The 20,937-nt window shown below is 38.9% G+C and overlaps 1 protein-coding gene across 1 annotated transcript in view; it reads left to right on the top strand.

The window, feature by feature from the left end:
• Nucleotides 1–1,228: 1,228 nt before the first annotated feature.
• olfml2a (olfactomedin-like 2A) overlaps nt 1,229–20,937 on the top strand; it is a 45,312-nt gene continuing 25,603 nt past the window's right edge. The window contains exon 1 of the mRNA XM_088940798.1: nt 1,229–1,508. Coding sequence (XP_088796924.1) covers nt 1,440–1,508 — 69 coding nt within the window. The 5' untranslated portion in view covers nt 1,229–1,439. The remainder of the gene's footprint in view (nt 1,509–20,937) is intronic.

A 20,937-nucleotide genomic window follows, 5' to 3' on the forward strand; every position in this document is an offset into this window, starting at 1 on the left:
TGTATCTGATCTTTAGCGGACATATTCCTATTTTCTGAATTCTCAAACTACCTGGACAAATGTTGTTTTGACATCGTCCTCGACGCCTGCAATAAACTGAATCCCTGGAAAGAAATGTTTTCTTTTTCTCTAACATCTTAAAGCTTTCCTGAGGGGAAGCTATCGTGAAGTTATCGTGATTTTGTTCATCTTCTGTACATGACAACGTTTAAACCCTAAACAACTACAAAGTTGTGCAGTGCAAGTGATGATTGCAGTGAGAAGAGAGAACTTCTCTCCACCTTTAACACAGATGAAAGATATTTGAAAAGCACAGCAACATTTTAGTAATACAGCTACAGAGTGAATTAAAAAAAAACGTTTGTATCGGGGTTAAACCTGTGCCAGTTGATTGAAAAAATGACTGAATCAAACTTTAAATATGCATTATGGATCATATGCATGTGTAAAAGAAAATAAAAAGAGATGAATACCTTTTGGTTAAATTAAGCTTTTTATATCACAAATAATTCGCAATTCGTTGTCAAATTATCCTAATCTAGAGCCTCTACGCAACAATAATGCCATCAGCCAAGAGATGGCGCTGTAAAACCGACTATTTCTGGTCCAACAACGCGACCATCAAAGATAGTAGTTGAGAGTCAGACCTCTCCCAAAACTGTCCCTCAATTTTGGAACTTGAAGTTTAAGCATTCCAATATATATTTGGAGCATGATGTGAACGAAAAACGGCCCATAATGAAACAAACGGCTCGGGTCGCTTATGATTTCCTATTAAAATTGTGGCCTGCCTCCCCTATCTCTAATGGTCAATTCTACCATTCCTCTAACTTGAGTATAAGAATATAAGAATATAAGGTGACACTTTGACGCCTATGCCAAGACGAAGATTCTCAAATTCTTATCAAATCTGGAGAGTGATTTGTACTCAACTTCAATTTTACAGTCGTTAAATCAAAGCCCCACTTCTACAAGCGATGCAAGTGTTGCAGGTGCTTTCGATGGACTTTCACCCGATGTCTGAGGGCATGCGAAATTAATTCGAGCTCGGCATTTCTAAGCTAACTTTGAACATAGTTTTAGTTAGTTTTAACACCACCCCCCCGTGAAACAGCTCTTGCGGAAACCGGGCTTTCCCCCGGGCTTCGGCTGTTATTATTAGCGCTCGGGATGCGCCAATGTCGCTCCTCCTCCAAAGAGGGCAAAAGAGTACGAACTGGAAGGGCGACGCAGATAACTTAGACTCTGGAGGCTAGGTGCTGAGACAGGAGCTGCAGGCTGCACACGTCAACCCCTTTTCCTTACAAGCAGCGCGTCTCCCTGCAATGGAATCATAACCCTCATCTGCCCCTTTCCAAACATACAAAGCATCACTCAGGAACCTTTTTTTTAACAAGTTGTACTGAAGAGCTCGCCCCAGCGGTGGATGCGTCAGGAAGATGTGGTGGCTTTTAAACATCATCGCGTGTATCCTGGTACTGTCCCGAACTGTCTCGGCACAAAGTAAGGTAAGATTGGCCTCAACCTTTTTTTTCCCCCCAGCTAAACCTGGTGTGTTTTTTCTTGCTGCATTAATTTCATGATCACCAAAAGATCCATACGTTTAATTGGCAATTCCAGATTGCTATATTTACTTCGAGATTTCATTGAATGCTGTCAGATGCGATGAATGTCTGTTTGTGTATTACTTGCTTCTTAATTTATTAAGCCTTACCATAGTCTTATGTTCTTAGAAGGGCTTGACTTGATTGTTCTGCTTGTGAAACCACCTTGTCCATATTATCAAACATGAATATTATATACCGAACGTGTTGACTTTTACTTTCTTTTCCTAAGTCTGCTGACGGCTCGATGTTAATATATCGTCTGCTGCGTTACTTTCTACTTTGTTGCGAAAAGCAAAGCTTTGGATCACACAATGTATTTCGTAAAACAAATACATGTAAAGGTGTTTTATGATGAAATGCTATTTAACAATTAACGGGAAAGGATTTTTTAAACTCGATATCGCTGGCACTGGCGTTCTGTCCCCAAACCTCCACGTTCAACTTGTTAAAACTTAAAACACAACTAAAAAAAGAGTCTGCAAAGAATTGCCCTTCAACTATTTCCTAAATTGTCCACAGCGCTTAAACACTTAAAACGGTCAATGCAAGGTGAATTGCAATGCAATGATGTCTTACGGTTTAAGGATCTTCTTTTTCGAATCACCCAGCAGCAGTTTTCGGCGCATTTCAAAGGCGGACAAGAGCACAGGCATACGGGACGTGTCAAATAGTTTTCCTATTAATTATCAGGGTCAGCGGCTTGAAGACAGCGCGGATTCACAGCGCCCTTTGAGGCACGAAATTGGGCAGCAGGTGTCCAATCTGTAAAGTAAACAGGGTTCTGCCCCGTCCAAAGGCGCGACCAGTGTTACATGGAGCCGAATAACCCAGCCTTGAAAAAAGGCAGTGGTGAACTTCAGAAAGCGTGCTCCTTTTTAAATTACATCAGTGCCCCGTCAGATCTACTTGATCAGTTGTTTTTAGATAATGCGACCTGTACTATACCGTATAGCTTGCATATCTAATAGTTTAATAACTCAGAAAATAGTAGAGAGACGTTGGCAACTATTTGATACCTACAACATACACCAACACCTGCTTATTCAATTGTTTTGTTTTTTCCCTCATGACAGTGTCTAAAAAATTTCTCCAAAGGAGTTAGTGGCTGCAGTGTTCGTCTTCGCACTTTTTGCAGACAGAACGCGGTGAAATCTGTAAATTGCTTTTCCTGTAAATTCTATATTTGGGAATGGAGGCTATAAACGTCCATATATTGTAAGCAATAGAAGTAATGAAACATTATACAGTGCATATTGCCTAACATCTGAATGTGATACGATGATCGCGTGCATTGAAACATATGTGCTTTTATCTAACGCATTTAAAATTTGATGGATATAGTATATCTTGGCTTTTAAAAAACAATCAATAGCAATTTTGCATTAAAGCCCTCATGGGTAATAGGTACAGAACCAATCTTCTGTACTTGAGACAAGTTAATTTAGGATATTTTCCTTGTGCGGGGATACCTGAGCATTCAGATGCAATTCGCTAAATATTTAGACTTCTCACTGTAGATAAAGTTCATGAGTCTCAAAACATTACACAGAAGCCAGCGGAATTCACCTTTTTTCCCTCCAGATGGTAATAATTTATCAAATAGTCCATCAACAGATGTCGCTTTAGTTTTGTTTAAGGGAAAGAAACTTAAGTTTTTGGCTTAAAAATGTTTTAAATGTTCTGCACAAACGCTTATTGCACATAAGCAAAACAGAGCTCTATAGAGGAATACAATACAATTGAAAAGCTGTATGAAAAGAGCAGATTGCTGAGCGGCTGAGCAGACTGGCACTAGTAAAAAGAGCGATAATGTAGTTCAAACTAAAAAAAGAGGCACACCGTGCATGTTAAAAACATACCCTGCATTTAGACTTTGAATCCCAGGAATTTAACACTAATCACATAAAAAGAGCACATCATGTGGATGCCTGATTTCTTTTAACTGCTTGTTTCTCAGTTTTTTAACTCTTCCATGCCTTCACACTCCATGGAACTAAAGGAATTCTCTATTATGTACGCCTAAACAGATCCATTTAACCACCTTGCGCTGTAGCAAAGACTTCTGTCACCTTGCCTCACACTGCAGGAATCTGGCCTTATCTTCCAAAACCTTTGTTCTCTCCTAAAACAATAAAACATCACTGACCCCCGTGATGGGCTTTTGATTTTGTCCATCTACCACCCTGCTTGTCTTTAGAGATTGTCAGCACAGCATAAGACAAATGGTCAAACATCTTCTATTGCTTCTGCTTTGTTCCTATTGACTTGGTCAGAGCTGGGGTGTTCCCATTGCCCTTGGTGCCAGCTGAGCAAAGGCACAGCTTCCTTCAGCTCCGTCTTATGCACTGGTTAGGATTTCAGTGAAATAAAGCCCAGTGCCTACGGAGGTGTGCGTTTGCGGAAATGGTCAATGGGACGCTCAGGGGCTATATGGTGGGGATACCAGTAACATGGGTGATAAAATAAGGTGAAGATGAGAGAAATGGGAGATCATGTTATTTGGAAGCAATGTACCAACTGCTCAGCTGCTTTTTAAAACGTGTTTGGGTGGCAGAATACACATATCTGCAACGATGTACGGATTGCGTCAGAAAGTCTTGTGGTCCCATAAGTTTTTGTATGTACAGTACTTTTAATGACAATTTCTGCTATTGAATCTCATTTTCTTTTCACGTTCTTTCCTAAACAACTTACACACCCAGCCCACAGAGTTTGTTTAGATACTGTAGGTTATCAGATATATGGGGATAATACGCAGGTACAGTAACTGCCAGAGAGGTGGAAAGTTACAATACATCTGAACTGCTGTTAGGGTAAATTTGATCAAGATTTTTACATTCCTTATAGATTAGTTTTACTAATATTGTAAATGCATTCTTGGGGAAGCTTAAACTAGAAATCTGTTTTTTATTAGGGCAACTTTTCTCGCTCCTGTTATTGTTAGGAATTTGTGTTCTAAGTGTTCTGCATTCTTGCCATACACAGAGTTCCGTTACAGAAACACATTTGTTGTTTTAAACGGTTGCTGATCTTGTGAGCATAGCCCATACTGTACGCAACAGCTGCTTAATCCTCACATGGCCAGGATGCCTGACAGGGGTTAAAGAGCTGATCTGTTAGGGAGATGGTCTAAACTTTCTTAATAAGGGCTAAATGTTACATTAACAAGTACTATACTGGGCACATTTTAGGGAGCATCAGCTTTTCATTTAATCAAACAAACATAGAGATACATTAGATGGGTTCGTGCAAGTGCGTTTTCCAGCAGAACCTCTTGGTTGCAGGTGGCATGGTGGCTCAGTGGTTATCATTGCCCTCTCCTGGGATGGAGTTTGTACGTTCTGTCTTTGTTTGCATGAGATTCCTTGAGATGCTCCAGCCTAAATTTATACAGGTAGATTAATTGGCTTCCGGGAAAACTGTCCCTGGTGGGAGTGTGTGCAGGTTTGTGCCAGTGTGTGCCCTGTGATGGGTTGGCATCCCATCCAGGGTGATTCCTTCCTTGTGCCCATTGCTTGCTGGGACGTGCTCCAGCTGCCCCATGACCCTGTATTAGGTAAAGCGGTTAGAAAAGGGAGGGATGGATTTAGGTTGCTGTCACTGTTTAATGCTGCCTTTGAAAAAAAATATCTGATAACCTCTGCAGGTCCATAGACACCATGATGGAAACATGAACATTTTGGGCTCAGTGATGTATGTGTTTATTGAACTTGGCTTAAATCAGTCTTCATACTGGCTGTACTTTCTGATATATACAGTATTTCAATTACCTTCATGTGCTGTCAGGGTCCATTAGAAGCTCAGTGAATGATCTGCTCTTTAAGCTTTTAAATAAATGAGACCCTCTGATCCAGAGTCTTCTCCCAGCACTCCCATTTTTAAGTTCTTATTTGTTGCTGTCTCTAGCAAAACCTAATTGAACAAAACAAACACGCAGCTTGAATCAACAGAGCTTAGGAAGAAGCTTTGATTGCAGTAAGACTGTTTTGTGTCTGCTGACTAATGAAATGTTTGCACCACACTGGAAACTGTTTTTTCACTGCTATTCTCCTGCCAGAGGAGCAGAGCATTTTGGAATGGGTTTAAGGGTGTCTGAACATTTGCGATCTTTGTTGCCTCCTTTGGATGCACAGTATGCAAATTCATCATATTCAAGGGATTCATGTGTTGCTAATCCTGAATCATCAAAAGATCCAAATGATTTACAGACTGAGAATGCACTTCTCGGTAAACAAAAAAAATAAGATTGCACTGGTTTCTAGTAATTAATGTTAAACGTAAGAGACCAAAAATATATAAAGTATGATGCACATTATTTCTAATGAAGATGTCTAATGTAATAAGTACAGTCTCTACAACAATATACAGTATCTGCTATCAGCCACCTAATATTGTCCTCAGAGAACTCCTTGTCCTTCCATTACCAGTCCTAGTAAAAGCTTTTGAACTGTCGCAATCAGGGGCTAATGTTTACCTGCAGAAAGGTTTTCCATCCTGGTTATTTGGAAGAGGTACAGTTGGCATATTGTGATTATGAAGCAGAGATGCGTCCAGCCTGTTTTGCATGATAGCAGATAGTGATTTTTTTTTATCCAAATAAAGCAGGATAAACTGAGTTATTAAATATTCACTAAAAGCTCACGTCCTCAAGTTCTCAAGTCCAACACAGGGCTTTCTCATGGAAACGTTTTTGGGGAGCTAGGCATTGACTATTGTCCACTGAGTTTCACTCCCAAGAGGCTTTCGTTTCAGTCCACTTAGCTAGAGACTCTTTCCCCCATTGTTCAGGAAAAACAAGAATTTTGGACTGTCTGACAATCCACATCACATTAAAGGCATACAGGCATTCATTTGTATTCTAATTAAACTTAAGATTTAATTGGAACCAATTTAAAACCCAGATTTAGCATTTCCATCTTTTACTGCAATTAAGGTGCTCTGGCACAACACTTCTTTTTTGGTTTTTGGGAAAACTGGTCATAGGTTTTCTTCACCTCCTCACCCCAAGAGTGACTCAGGCTGCAGGGTTTTGCATTTTCGAAAGAACTGATGACTTTCTCTTTAGAAAACCAAGGCTCATTACTCTGGATTTCAAAATAAACATCTCCTAGTGTTTAAATTGTTTTTAGATTCCTTTTAGAAATACCTGAGTATTTTCTCTTCAAAGGAGCCTAAAATGGAAAGAAAATAAGAAACTATCACACTCCTGAGCAGTGTTTTCGAAAAGGGTGCAAAATATTATTAATTAATAAAATACAGTCAACTCCATCACATAGTTCCTAGAAAATGAGTTTTATTCCTAAAATGCTAACCTGATGTGTGGTCAAATAAACCTCTGGTAGAGCAGGCTTTGCTCATCCAAGCAATAACTAATATTTGTTTAACAATAAAGTGAGTTTTCTGAAAGATTAGAACGCAAGGATTTTGCCATTTTCATTGTAAATCGAACACATACCCTCTAAAAATCTGGGCCATGGTTCTTCTATCTATCTATCTTCTATCTATGTACTAACTGGACTGTCCTCTATTTGGTGCTGTATACAAAACAAACTATGTCCCCTGTCTAATGCATATTAGTTAACCACTTAACCTGATTCTTGAGAAGAGTTATGCTATGGCTTCCGTGTGAATGGTGTATCAAAGTCATATCTAATTTATCTTTGTAGTGCACACTGATTGCAAAGTGTATACGGTGTATACAGTCTTCCTGTATACAAATTAGTCATGTGTGGTAGGTCCGTCATCGTGCTCCGTTAATCACGAGGTATGTTTGCGACTGCCCTGACATTCTTAAGTGTCTTGCCCATCTGTTTCTCTTGACTATAAGAGGACTGTGTCCGACTCCTGTATCCATTGCTCAACATGATGCTTCTGTCCTATCAGTTTATTCACAATTGTGTTTTGAAATAATACACCTTACCCAGTTTATCTGAAATACTGTAGGCAGCATTTTTGTCTAGCATTTTTGTTCAGTAATTTTGCCTTATCAGGTTGTATCTCTGTTGATTTGTATTATCATAATGTCTGATGTTCCTTTCTGTCGTGGATGAATTGAGTTCACTTTATTTCTTACGTCACCATTGCTACAGCTAAGCTGCCAGCTCAAATTTCAAGGAGGTCAGTTCAACCTATGTGGTGCATGTGAAGACCTGAAGAATTAACAGCTGCTCCTATTAGAAACACAGTCCAAAATCTCTCATTTGAAATGTTTGCTCTTCAAGCAGGAGGGGAAGAAATAACTGGAATGAGAGAGGTTTGATCGCAGTCAGCTTTCGGTTGTTGTTGTATGGAAGACACTTTTTTTTCAGTTTCTTTGAAGTGTCTGCATTTGTTGGAAATAGAGTTAATCACATTGTAAGAGGTCTTGACCTTTTCTTTTTGTGTCCAAAAGCGAAGTTAATGTGCATGGCACGCCCTCATCTGGAATTAGTGGACGAACAGTAATATTTTTCTTGTTTTTCACAATCCCACTTACAGGTCATGTCATACGCACCCTTTACTAAGTCTTTCTTTAATTCTGTCTCCTCAGACATTGGATTTTGCTGAACAATGTCCTGTTGGAAGCAATCACCTGAGAAAATACAGTTGAACCTGTGAGACACAGTTCCAATGTATTGCATACTGACATTACAGCAGCAGATAAGAGATTTGGGAGTGGGTTTCTTTGAGCTTTGGGATGTCCAGTAGAGAACCCAACTTCAGCTGGCAGAGAGATCTGAGCAAGATCACTGAGGAGTCACTCCTTTGTCCACTGGGACGGGCGTGTTTGTATCTAAGAAAAGTGTGGTATTGTAGGAATATGAATCTCCTCATGGGTTATTGTGATTATAAACAAGCTAGGATTACCATGGAGAGGTCAGGGAAAGTGCGGAGACACTGCAAAAAAAGTCAAGGATCAGAAGAGCTGGGCTTCCTCCGTATTTATGAGACAGACGCATACTGCATGCTATAAAAGGTCATGCTTGTCTTTCTCAATGCCCAAACACCTTTGGAGAAGAGAAAACACCAGAAGAAAGTTCTCCAGGACTTTTTGACCCCTGTCCTTTGTGGGATTCAAACAAACCTTACAGTGTGAATGGTATCCTATGAAATTGTCACATAGTTTATGTAAGACTTGAGTATAATCGTGCCTTTCCAAAATATGTTTGGGCTTCTTACCTAAAAGCAATGACAGTGCTCATAAACCCATAGGGATTTATTAGGTACTCTGCTCCAGACCACTCCATCAGCTAACACAGATTCTGCTTTTTTTTTTTAAATGACTGGGGACAAAACACGGAGACCCTGAAGGATTTCTTCCAACACTTTCATACATTTCGTTTCAGTTCTTCCTGGCTGGTAAACAGAGTTGAAGCAGTTCCCTTGTGTTTTCCTACTCAAAAGTGCCCTTTTATATGATGACCCCTGAGTATCCCTGGCAGACCCCTGAAAAACCTGATGAAGGGGTCACCCCTCTGTACAGAGACCAGATTTAGTTAACAAGCAAAGGGACCTCAGTAGATGTTCAGTTCACCAGCAGAGAACAAGGAAAACTGGCTATTATACCTAAAAGTTGGTCTCTTCACTTCCCCTTTTTAAGAAAAAAAGATAACTATAAGAACTGAAAGGGAGAAATTTAGCCATTCAGATCTGCATTACTGTGAGAACTTTTAAGGAGGTTTAAAAGTTAGAACCCCCATCCCTGAAGCATTGTACCAAAAACAACGTGGTTTCGCCCGGGTTCTCTCGAGCACTCTTCAGCAGAATTCAAGTCTGTGGCTTCCTAGAGAGGAGGGTGCTTCGTTTAACACTGTCGGTGTCTAAAGTCTAGTCTCGGACACTGTTGTTAAACACATCCTGTCATATTCGATTAAATGTGAGATGCAACACGTTTAACGCAAGGTAACTTCCAATACACTGGTTTCTCTCAGCCAAAAAAAATATAGCTTAAGACAAACTTGACACAAATTCAGTACCTTAATTATTTCAGTAAAGAATCAGAAAAGGGACGAATGGACGAGGGGTGTCAAAGTTTACAGTAATTAAAAGTGTCAGTTAAACAGAACAGTATAAGTTTATTGACTACACTGAGTAGTCGGCACACTGTTCTCCGTTTCTGAAGTGGGTATGTTTGGTGTTCTGATGTAGGGTGAGCCAGCACATGGAGATAAAGTCCATTTTGTTGACAAAAGGAAAGGTGTGTTGAATTGCTTGTGGATAAATGGAAGCTTACATAACCGTCTGAGATGTCCGTTCATCTTTGACCTTTAAAGAGAGACCAGAAAAAAAGGTCTGTTCATTGGTTTGAAAATGAAAATATTTGCTGTGTATTTTCCTTAGTACACTGAAAAATGGCATATCTGAACTTATAGTCCCTCTCTTCTCTTTCGTTAGTGATAGAGAATTGAATTGCACTCTATTTGTGAAAAATTACTATCAGTAACAATAATGTCTGGCCATTAGCATGTGTGTTATTATAACAAACGGAAAAACGAACAACAAATAAAGAAGTAAAGTGAGAAATAAATTAGGTTTAGGGTTAGGATTTGCCAATATGTTTTGAATAATATTGAACATACTTGTGAATTTGAATTCATGTTATTTGAGCCTGTGGTGCTCAGACACAAAAAGCTTATTTTAGCTCTCTGTCTTTAATGTCACATCCCTTCCTTTCACCAGTACTGAAAGCCTCTAATAACTACAGTATGCTCACACAAACTACAAGCATATTTGTCTTGACTTTGATGGCATCTGCTAACATTTTTCTCACAGATGTCATTTAGGTGTGTACTTTCTCAGTTTCTCTTATACAGTGCTGCAAGGATTTTATCACAACGGCAGTAAGCGTGACTTACGTTTTACTTCAGAGAGAGTCCAGAACCTATGGACCTAATAAAGTTGTCAGAAAAGAGCAGCCACAATGTCTGACTTAATGAGTTTTAGGAATGTGCATTAGGACTACCTTGTAGAAATAATTGAGACTTTCTTTGTGATATTTGTTGTTTCTGGAAGTGCATTAACTGATGGACTCTTTGCAGAAACACTTTGAATCTGCACTTGTTTTGGTACCGGCACTTAATTGTTCAGGTCCCACCTAACTCTTAACGGTTGAGAACTATCTTCACAAAAAGCTTTGGATCTCGTTAGCATCTGTCAGTAGCCATTTAGTTAATTGGCTGACGAGCATAGCAGATTTTCTTGTAAGCTCAATGGAAACATCTTCAGTGTTTAATGTTAAAGTAACATTCTTGTATTCTGGCAATTTACTATAGAATCATTTGGACCAAGCACTGTACTGTGTAAAAAGCCTGGCTTGGTGACACAGGCTTATACCAATTATTTGCAGTTTTGCCAGGACATCAGCTCAGATGTGCTGTCTACAAGTCTCATGTAGGAAAACAGCTTGATTGTATTTTAAAAAGCGGTGAAGAATGCTGTAAGATTGCAAGCATGAAGTATAAAGCATACATTATATTCTCTAAGGAAAGAGTCATTAAAGTATCAGGTGGAGAAAAGAATAGAGTCATCTAATAATTTAAAAAAAATTGACTAATTGTATTAACTTGAATTTCAGGGACTTTTCAATATGCGTCACTTTTTGAGGTGGACACATTTCCGACATGTGCTATCGGATTCTAAAGTTAAATGCTTCTTTCGTTTGCAGTTGGTGGCACATACTCACAGTGCTCTTCCAGGAAACAGCCGTTAAGGGGGTCGGGGCAGATTTCTCCCTTTGTGCGGATTGTGAAGAATGATAAGACAGTTTGGCAGTGTCGGCACTCCACGACACACAGAGAGGAAAGCTCTTTGTTTTCATGGAAGGGGGTGGACACTGAGAGCTGTTCTTTCACAATCCTTACTTTCTGATGCTCCCCTGTCAGGCAGACAGATACTTCTTTCCTGCAGTATTACAGTTAAGGCTCAACAAGTCTTTGTCCGAGTAGGAGGCTACTGGTTTCTAATTGAGATGTTTTTTTCCATTCATTCACTGTCTCTGTGATCATAAATGTTACTACCCACCAACCTCTAAATTCAGATTCAAACTATAGGGTGTTATTTGATCCATTTGACTTATGTTGCTAGAATCTTGTCCATCCAAAGGTTGTTTTTTTTTGCGAAAAAAACAATGCCTCCTATTTTTAATTCCTGTTATTTTTTATGATTTTTAAAGTACACCTACATTAATTACTATGTGTCTCCTCTGGTTCCTATTTAATTTTCAGTCCAATCACTATGCCATCTCATCGGGTAAAGACTGAAGAGATTTTGTTCGTTTAATGTGTTTTTATGCAATCAGGATTTGTTTGGATTGGCCTACTTTATTACCTTACCCAGACCAGCAATATCTTTGAGTCATGAAACAGGTTTTGGAGACAGTTTTCTTTAAATTGGTATATATCCAGTATATATCCAGTCTGCTGGAATATATTTATGGAACTGTTGTGAAGATTAGTGCAGTGACTTTCTCACACGATTCATGAAACCCCGTTTATACTGTATATGACATCTTATGAGCGCAATCTGATGTCTGCCAACACTACAGTGAGCCTGTAGCTTTTGTAGTTCATTTGTCTGCAATGTGAAATTGGTTTGTTTGTCACTTGAAATCTCTTATCTCAAATCCACAGATCCAAGTATGAAATTGGTGTCCAACGAAAATTGGCCACAGGAATGCCTACACATTTGTCACCTAATGAGATAACGTGAAATTCAACAAATTCCTAGTATAGGTTTTTTGGACTGGTTGGGCTCACAGCAATAACTGTTTAGCCTAAAATACATAAATTCCAATACCGTTGCGTAATGCTGTCTTTGATCCACTGCTGCTCTTAAGGGAAAAAAGAAGCATGCTTGTTAAAAAATTTGGTCTGTTTCCTCTCTTGGCTTCTGTTTTGGATAGTACTGCAATTTAAGGGCATGCTCTTTGAGCCCTAGTGGAGCTGCATTGATGGGCAGGTTTCACAATTATTTTTGCTTTTTCATTTCTTCAGAATCCCAAAAACCTCCAGCTTACTTTCTGAGTGAAAAAAAAACCCAGTAATACTCTTCACCACATGTGTTTCTACTCTATCTTTTGCTAGATCTTTAACTTTGCAGTTACCTCCAGTTAAAGAGGAGCATGCTTCCTATGCATATAGCACGTTTATGAAATATATAGTCCTCACAGATGGGAACTGAGAATACTGTTAAACAATAATAGAGAACACATCACATTTGGTAGATACAGTCATTTAAAGCCTGTTCTGTTAGAGAACCTTGGTAGTTACAGTATAGTCTTCATGCTCTCCGGGGCAGAAAACTGCATGTTAAAAAAGCTAAAAGGAAATCCAACACAGAAAACTCATATGAGCACTACTTCAGAAAAAAAGAAACAACATCTGAACTATAAAAAAAGAAGTTTGGAATCCATGATGTAGGTTGATATTATGCGCTGCAATTTCCTTAACTATGACATAACAAAATGTGAAGAACAGATCAAAAGGTTTTTAAGCAGAGTTGTTATATAATAGTTTATGGGGCAACGAGATGAAGGTTACTGTATGTATGGTGTGTATATTGTATTAAACCAAAGGCTGAGTCCAAAACAGGTAAGATATGTGGAAAAGGGCCAAGGTAAACTATGGCTCTTTTAATGGAAAACTTGATTAATGCCATCTGCAGAGGGCTGAGTAAAGCCCCATCTAAAGACGTTTCTCCTTTCTCCTGGCAATGGACACATTCCCAAAAATGAGTGCACCCAGGCCGCAGGTGTTTCTTACAATCTCCTCTTCCTGCAATTTACCGGTCTACTCTCTTCATGCTCTATTATGTGAATTCTTCATGTGTGTCGGACACTGTTCCTTATTTGATTGTTCGCTTCCTGAAACTTGATAGTAAAGCCCAACCGCCTCCTGTTGAAACTGGTTGTGAAGTACTGGGAAAGGAAAGGCCGGAGCCTCTAGGGAGAACAGCATGAGTGTAGTACAGAAGCATTCAAGAGACGCTGTTGGAGCTTCACCTTAACTGCAGTAGATGTCTAGGTCTTCTGCTTGAGGTCCAGTAGCATTGACACTGTCAATCAAGGAGCAGCCGAATTTGAATTTCTACCAAGAGACCGTTTTCTCCCTGGATGATAAAAATAAGCGGCAAATGTATAAGTAACAAGTCTTACAAAATAAAACAGAAGTAGAGAACATCATATTTTGTTCTCATTTAACCTTGATTTTCAAAACGTAAGTGGAGCTTACTTAGAAAACAGTGGTGGTATTATTAGACTGTAACTTAAATGTTTGTGTGTGTTTGGAACTTAAGATTGATAAACTATTTGTTTTCCTTAAAACATGTTTAAGGACAGTGTCGTGACTCATCTTCCAGCTGTTACTGCTTTTGCTTAAGTTCATGTTTTGTTTTTGCAAATTGGAAACAAATGTTCTTGCCACACATTAGGTTTTGGAAAGTCCTAACGCAGGATGTAGAAACAAGCAAGTTTAGCAAACGTGCACGTTCACACGTCTTGCTGGTCTGATTGGTGGCGACCTATGATTACAAGAAACTATTCATTAAGATCCTCAAGAGGCACCATGCACAGCTGATCAATAATAGGTATTATCTGTATGAGCTATAAGAATGATTAAGAACACATTATTTACCACTGTACATTTCCCAAGTATGTTTGTGTGTACTACGGGTTTACTATAGTTCTTTGTGATTCCTATAGTTTTAACATGCTTTTACTGTGCTTTACCACACTAGACCATTGGAATACTAAAATATATTTTAATGCATGTTTCTTTTAGTGTAGTATACCATGGTATTTCTATAGCCCAGTGTACTAAACCACAGTAGAGGCAGGCTAAAACTGTAGGTAAACTTTCATCTGGGAGGTGAGCTTGAGTCAGGTATTGACATCCTGAAGGCCCTTAAAGGTTGTTGCTTCAATATTGCGAAGCACAATTCCTGATTATTCACATTTAGAACTACGTTATATGAGCACATTAAAGAGCACTCTACCAGGGGCGTAGTCTCCTATTCTTAGTCTGTCCCAGCAAACACCACTAATGTCAGACATCAGCCGTAAAGCCACAGAGAGCTCAAATAATGTAGTAGAGCCCTCCCTTGAGCACAACTGTTATTTTGTCAGCTGCAGCCAGTATTATCCGATTGGAGAGGCAGAAACACCTGACACACTGCTCCATCTGTTACGGTAATAAAGGCTTCTGTGACCCCAGGTGAAGACGTCTCTGTACCTGCTCTGTCATTTATTGGCATTTTTAAGTACTTACAGTTATTGAGTTTACTTTAACCTGCCCATAATATACACAGGATAAGGGAGACGTTGGTCTTAATAATGCAGTTGTTACATGCAGTGATTAAATGGCTTTAGTTTTATGATAGCCCACCACATTTAGGATTGACTGAGTGTTGTAATTGCAGTATGCAGGGATACTCTGCTAATATATCCCTTCACACCCATCTACTGTATATTATACATTGAATCGGTTTTCTTCCGCTGTTTCCTTTTGCCATAGCTGTTAAATAAGGTTATCACTTTCAGTACTTCAAGACCTGAAGAAGCAGATATGTGAGATATGCTGTACTGTATAGCAGATATACGACTTCATTACAGATCCTTATAAAATCCCATTTAAGGGGCATGAAAATCCAAACCAGCCAAATATTTGCTTTGCCCGAATATTTTGCCAGATATTTCAAGAGGAGACCCTAAAAAAGCTGAAGCCTTATTGCAATGAATCAATGCCAGTACAACCCATTAGCATCTCTCACACTGACTGTTAGATATCTTTTCCCATGAAAAAACAATTCTGCAAATATGATGATAAATAAGGTCACCATCTGTTAAATAATAGCTTTTTAAGTAATTTTATAAAGTAATAGCTAAGTATACAGTACAGATATTACCTAATACAACAATATCTTTATGGAAAATCTTTAATCTTATGTAGTGCTCAGTTCATTTTTTAAATGAATATCTCCTTGTCCATACATTATATGTCTTGTAACTTGATTGTGTGCCCATGTGATGTTTGACTAGCTTGTGATAACAATGGTGATCATGGTGATGCCATAATCATAGTATCAGTACCAGGTGCTCAACACTTAAGATTGGGAAAGACGTTTTTTGTGCAGCTCATACTGTACATACTGCACTGAACATGTGTGAACATGTTTCATGTATTTTGGTTGGTGTCTAAGCAAAAGGCAGATCACAGCAGAAAAAGAGGCTGGCATGGTACTCATTGCTTTAAGGAAGTAGTAATAAAAAATAATAAAAGTGTGATATCTTATGATTTCTTGAATTTGTCTGTTAATTATACTGTACTTTTTCTTCTTTCATATTTTTACTGTAATATAAAAATATGCAATGAAATGTTTCGATCAGCTAAAAAGGATTCTACAATATCCTACAACATCAGCATGCCGAATGAATGAGATACTTTGGACTTCAAATAGTAATACTCAAGATAAGGCATTGCTTCAGCGATTGGCTGGGGAGCTACCCCATGAAGGAGATTTTTCAGTAACATGAAAGGTCAGGATTTAACCCGTTTGGAGGCGACTGGTCCCTTAATTAAAGTCAAGCTCTACTTATAACCCAGTGACGACAATGGACAAATGTCATGCGTTGTCTGGTTTAATTCTTGTGCCCATTTCCTGCATGGAAACCCTAGAACAATAGAAAGCTAGCAGTCCGCTGTCATTGTCTGCCCTAGGTGTCAGAATGCTGGGGACTCATCCTCCTCTATCTCCGCCCAGGCTGAGTGTCAACCGTATTTAAAGAAGGAGCTTGAGTCATTACACAGTGCTCTGCTCTGGTTCCAAACCAGTCCATTTGTGAGCTAGAGGGAGGTTTTAGCTAATCTTTCGGACAGCACATAGTCCTTCAACATAGTTTCATTGAGACAAGAAATTCAAATGTCATAGTTCTTTGAATGAATTCAAAATAGTTTTCCCTTCGTCTCCCAACATCCACTGATCCAGCTCAGAGGGAGAAATGCAGACCCCAAGGAGAGAAAAACTGAAGACTTTTGTGCGATTCAGTCTTTTCTCATTTATAGGTCACAGCACAGTGGGAGAGTAAGGCATTTCTTATCATGGATAAGTAATTAGGTTATCAAGTTATCAGATCTCCCAAATTTCATCCGACTGTCAGATTTTTACTGCTAATTTACTGTTTTTAATATCTTTAGGGAACACTCCATGAAGGAAAAAACTACCAGACATGTGACCAAACAAAATATTGTGCACTGAATGATAGCAAGATCAAATACCTTTTCAACATGTTGAACACATTATTATCGGTGGCCTAACTTTAAAATATACCCATTTTGTGTGCATGCTGCAGATATTTGTAATGTTTAAGATGTTAATGTGCTGTGTGGTGCTGGCTTTTCACACCAGACATCGCTATTCTGACTCGACCACGTTTGGTTTTTCAGTAGCATTTTGCTCATTGAATGTTAGTGCTGCAGCAAGCTGGCTAGTTCAGCACTTGCTAGTTCTTTGAAGGAGGAAAAAAAATCATGCTTGCAGATCAGAAATATGGCAAACTATCAAAAATCCAGCTCTCATCAAAGACATTGGAGTAGATTTGTTTTCAGTGAAAGCAAGTGCATTAAAACAGTAAGTGTTGAACTACGTTTTTGTTCAAAATGATTTTTCATTTTTGGGGTTTGCGTCAAGTCTAGTTTTATTAGTTCTGGTTCACTTATTATACAGTATGTGTATATGTTAAAATGTATTATTGAAATACTCTTTAGATCCTACGGTCTAGCTATAATGTTGAAGCTGTCTCTTTCGGTCTGTCTCCCCATCTGATGTTGGCTTTTTCCAAATCTGTTGCTGAATGAAAAAAAAAAAGGTTTCTGAGCAGCTGGCTCAGTGGAGAGTTTCTGTTGCTTGAGAGTTGCCATGGGCTGGGATATACTGTAGTGTTGGGATTGTCGTTTGCTTGGATATCCTCAATTCCCTGTGTATGCGATTTCTGTGGAGCTTTATGAGCCTGGGTCTGGAGGCCTTAGTGAAAGCTGTGTCTGTCTTTCTCAGTATACAGCTTGTTTCTGCTCCCTGTTCTGTGTGCAATCTTCGTTTATCTATGATACTAAGTTCACAGTGAATCTGACTGAAGGCCACATGGATATTTAAAATCAGCCAAGCTAAAAGGTGGGAAATGAATGAACATGATAACTTTATAAAAAAAAAAAAGGAATGGATATTAATCAAATCGAGAGAGTGTCTTTAGTATGATTTTTCCATTTTCATAATGCATTTTTACCAAATCCCTCAATGGAATCCTATATTAATAAAATATATTGATATATAAGTGGCACTTGAAGTGTTCGAAAAATTCTGCAATTCGGAAAAAAAAGCAGTTGTGTCAATGCTGTGGACAGGCACTGAAGAAGAGGAATGGACTTGAATGGACTGTATTGTTACAACTTAGTGAATCATACATTGAGGCCCCTCTGGAAAAGACGGAGAGTGACTTTGAGACCAGATTAAGGGAAGCAGAAGAGGAAACAGCAACCTTTCAGACAAAAAAATGGTATTTTTTGAACTGATGTGTTCTTGTGTCCAATGGCAAGTGAAAATAGGGGCAGTGCAAACTGAGACCATTCTGATCACAGTGTGGGCCTCCATTTAGGGCCTTGCGGGAAGCTGTTGAATCAAATTGAAATACGTCCTGTTCCAAACATTTTTCCCCAAACAAAATACGTCACGAAAAAACGAAACGGAAAGCTCGGCCTGGTTTCATTTAGCCTTTTTACCAAACCAACTCAATCCCAACAGCGAGAATTTCACAACCCCATACTTCCAACTAGGTTACAAGCTTCTTAGCCTCTGTTGCTATGGAGCTGCAGCGATGGGTCTAAACTAGGCCACTATCAAGTTCAGGACAATGGCTGTGGTGCGGATGGGTTGGAAGATCTCCAAATCTGTAAATTTAGTATGTTTTCATGCGGATGAAACATTTGTTAACCTGCTACCATTTCTGTTGACTTTGGCAGGAAGCGATTTTCCTCCCCCTTGCAAAGGGCCTGTCAGACAGTTAAAAGAGTATGCATGGTGTGTAAATCTCTTGTAATGAAGGTTAATGTCCTCTGCCACATTCCGCTGCTAATGAGGTCTCTGCTCAGTCCGTTTGCTTTGACAAAGAGACTTCTCTTTGAAGAGCAGCACACAGTGCAACTGTTTGCTAGAGGGGGAGGCAACAGTGTGGATGAAGCTCAGTAAATACTCTAGTATCACATACACTTTGGTATATATTCTCCGGTGGCCTGCACATATATATTGACAACCTTGTGCATTAAATTTGATCATTGGAATACTGTCAAAATAGGCAAACTTATTTTTACGTTTTATGCTTATGTTGCTGATGGATTGAATACATCTATTATTAATAAAAACTGTATGTACTATTGCATAATATAAATATAATGCAAATATAGTGGAGAAAACATACAGATGACCACAAATGGTAGCATGCATATTCTATATGTATGTATGGACGTAGAGAAAGATCATAGAATGATGCGATGCAGTATTTGGGTGATAGAGCTGATGTTATGTTTGCACTTCTTTTACTCTTAAGAGTTTTTGAGAAGGAGGAAGGAGTAATGACAGAAAGAGATAAGCAGATCTAGAGTGAGGCCTTAAATGGCTTAAAGGACAGCTCACAGTGTTTACTTAATAACGAGTAAACAGAGCGAAGAGCATCTTCTATTTATTCCTAATTTATTCTATTTATTCCTTACTGTAAGCAAGTAGATCTTTGAGTTCGACTTTTAAATAATGTCAAGATGACCACCAAAATCCAAAAAACCTCTAGGTATTTCCCAGGAAGAAACAAGCAATAAAAAATAATAATAAACACTAAACAAATTACCGCATGTAGAAACATTATTTAGAAACATTATTTTCTACTATACTTGCCCTCCACATGCTGCAGGGAGAGAGTGAAAGCTATTGGTACTCTTATACAGTACATCCTGTACCAGAACGTCGAAAAAAACATTTTGCTTGTCTATTAAAACAGTGACTGCCAATGCTGTTTCCTTAGTGTGTCTTAAAATGCTAGAATTTGGCATGATTGCTGCAATAACACTCTGCAGGACAAGCAAACTAAGGATGGATAGATAGTGTGAAAGATTTACCTATGCTACTCCTTATCCTAGGAAGTCTTTTTCTAATGACATGAGGTAAACTTCACTAGCACGGTTTAAGTATTAAACTAACGTGAAAACATTTGGTCTTGTTTGTGGCTGGATATGGTTGTAATGAGTTTGAAACTGGCTTGCGTGTTTTATAGTACACGCCTTATGTGGGCTAGCATGAAAACTTTTCAGAAAAGTCACCGGGCCCTCTGTTTAGTTTTTTGTGTGCAATGTCTTCTGCACCGTTTCTGCAAGTTATGAAACAAAGGGATGTGATTCTTACTGTATCTTACTTATCCCGCAACCTCCACGTGTTTCCGAAAACATGGAATGATTAACATAAATCTATTTTCCTCCTCTGTGCAAAGATGAATGTTGGCTCTGGCAAACACATTCTTAAGTATTTTTTAATGGTCAACAAAAACTCACACCTCAAATCATACTAGTAATTGAGACTGAAATCAAGCTGTTAGATCTTTTCTTATTTAGCAGAGGAAGAAACTACTGATCCAAGAGATAATGTGACCCTTTATGACCCTAGAGTTGCTGGTTGAAGCTTCATCTTTTCCACTTGGATAATTATCTTAAGTGCCTCAAGAAATGGAGGTCATTGTAGCATTTGACAACTCAGAGGGAAGCTTTTCTAAGGAGTTGGTCATCCGAAACTCCTCTTTAAACATAGTATCTTAGTGCTGATGACCACAATAAACACTAACTCTGAAAAATCAACTCTTTTGGTGTTTGCAGAGGAATTGAGTAAGTGGCTCCTCTTTTAACCTACTGAAAGACCTTGATGAGCAGACTTCAATAACAAAAGCCTGACCTCTGCAAAGGAACAAAGCTTTTACCATGAATCCAATGGAGAAAGCACATATGCTAACTAAAGTCATGCGACAGGCAAATGAGACATGACTTCAAAGCAGGCATCCTTGCATCAAGCCTGTTACACAGCAGAGCCATTCCACTGAAAGACTTTACATCATGGGTAATGCAGATAGCTGGAACACTTTTCTTAAATGTACTGTACTTAAATGTAATGTATTTAAATGAGTAACAAGGTGGGTGGTTTTTATTGGGGATAGTCCTCTGCATATGTTCTTTTTTGGCTCGGTGCTGATTGGGGGAGAGGCACGTCTCTCACCATCGGTACCACAAACCAGGAGTCGCTGTGCTGTTCGTTCCCAGCTCTGCTTTCAGCA

Source organism: Atractosteus spatula, chromosome 23, assembly GCF_055471065.1.
Source record: "Atractosteus spatula isolate fAtrSpa1 chromosome 23, fAtrSpa1.hap1, whole genome shotgun sequence".
Lineage (NCBI taxonomy): Eukaryota > Metazoa > Chordata > Actinopteri > Semionotiformes > Lepisosteidae > Atractosteus > Atractosteus spatula.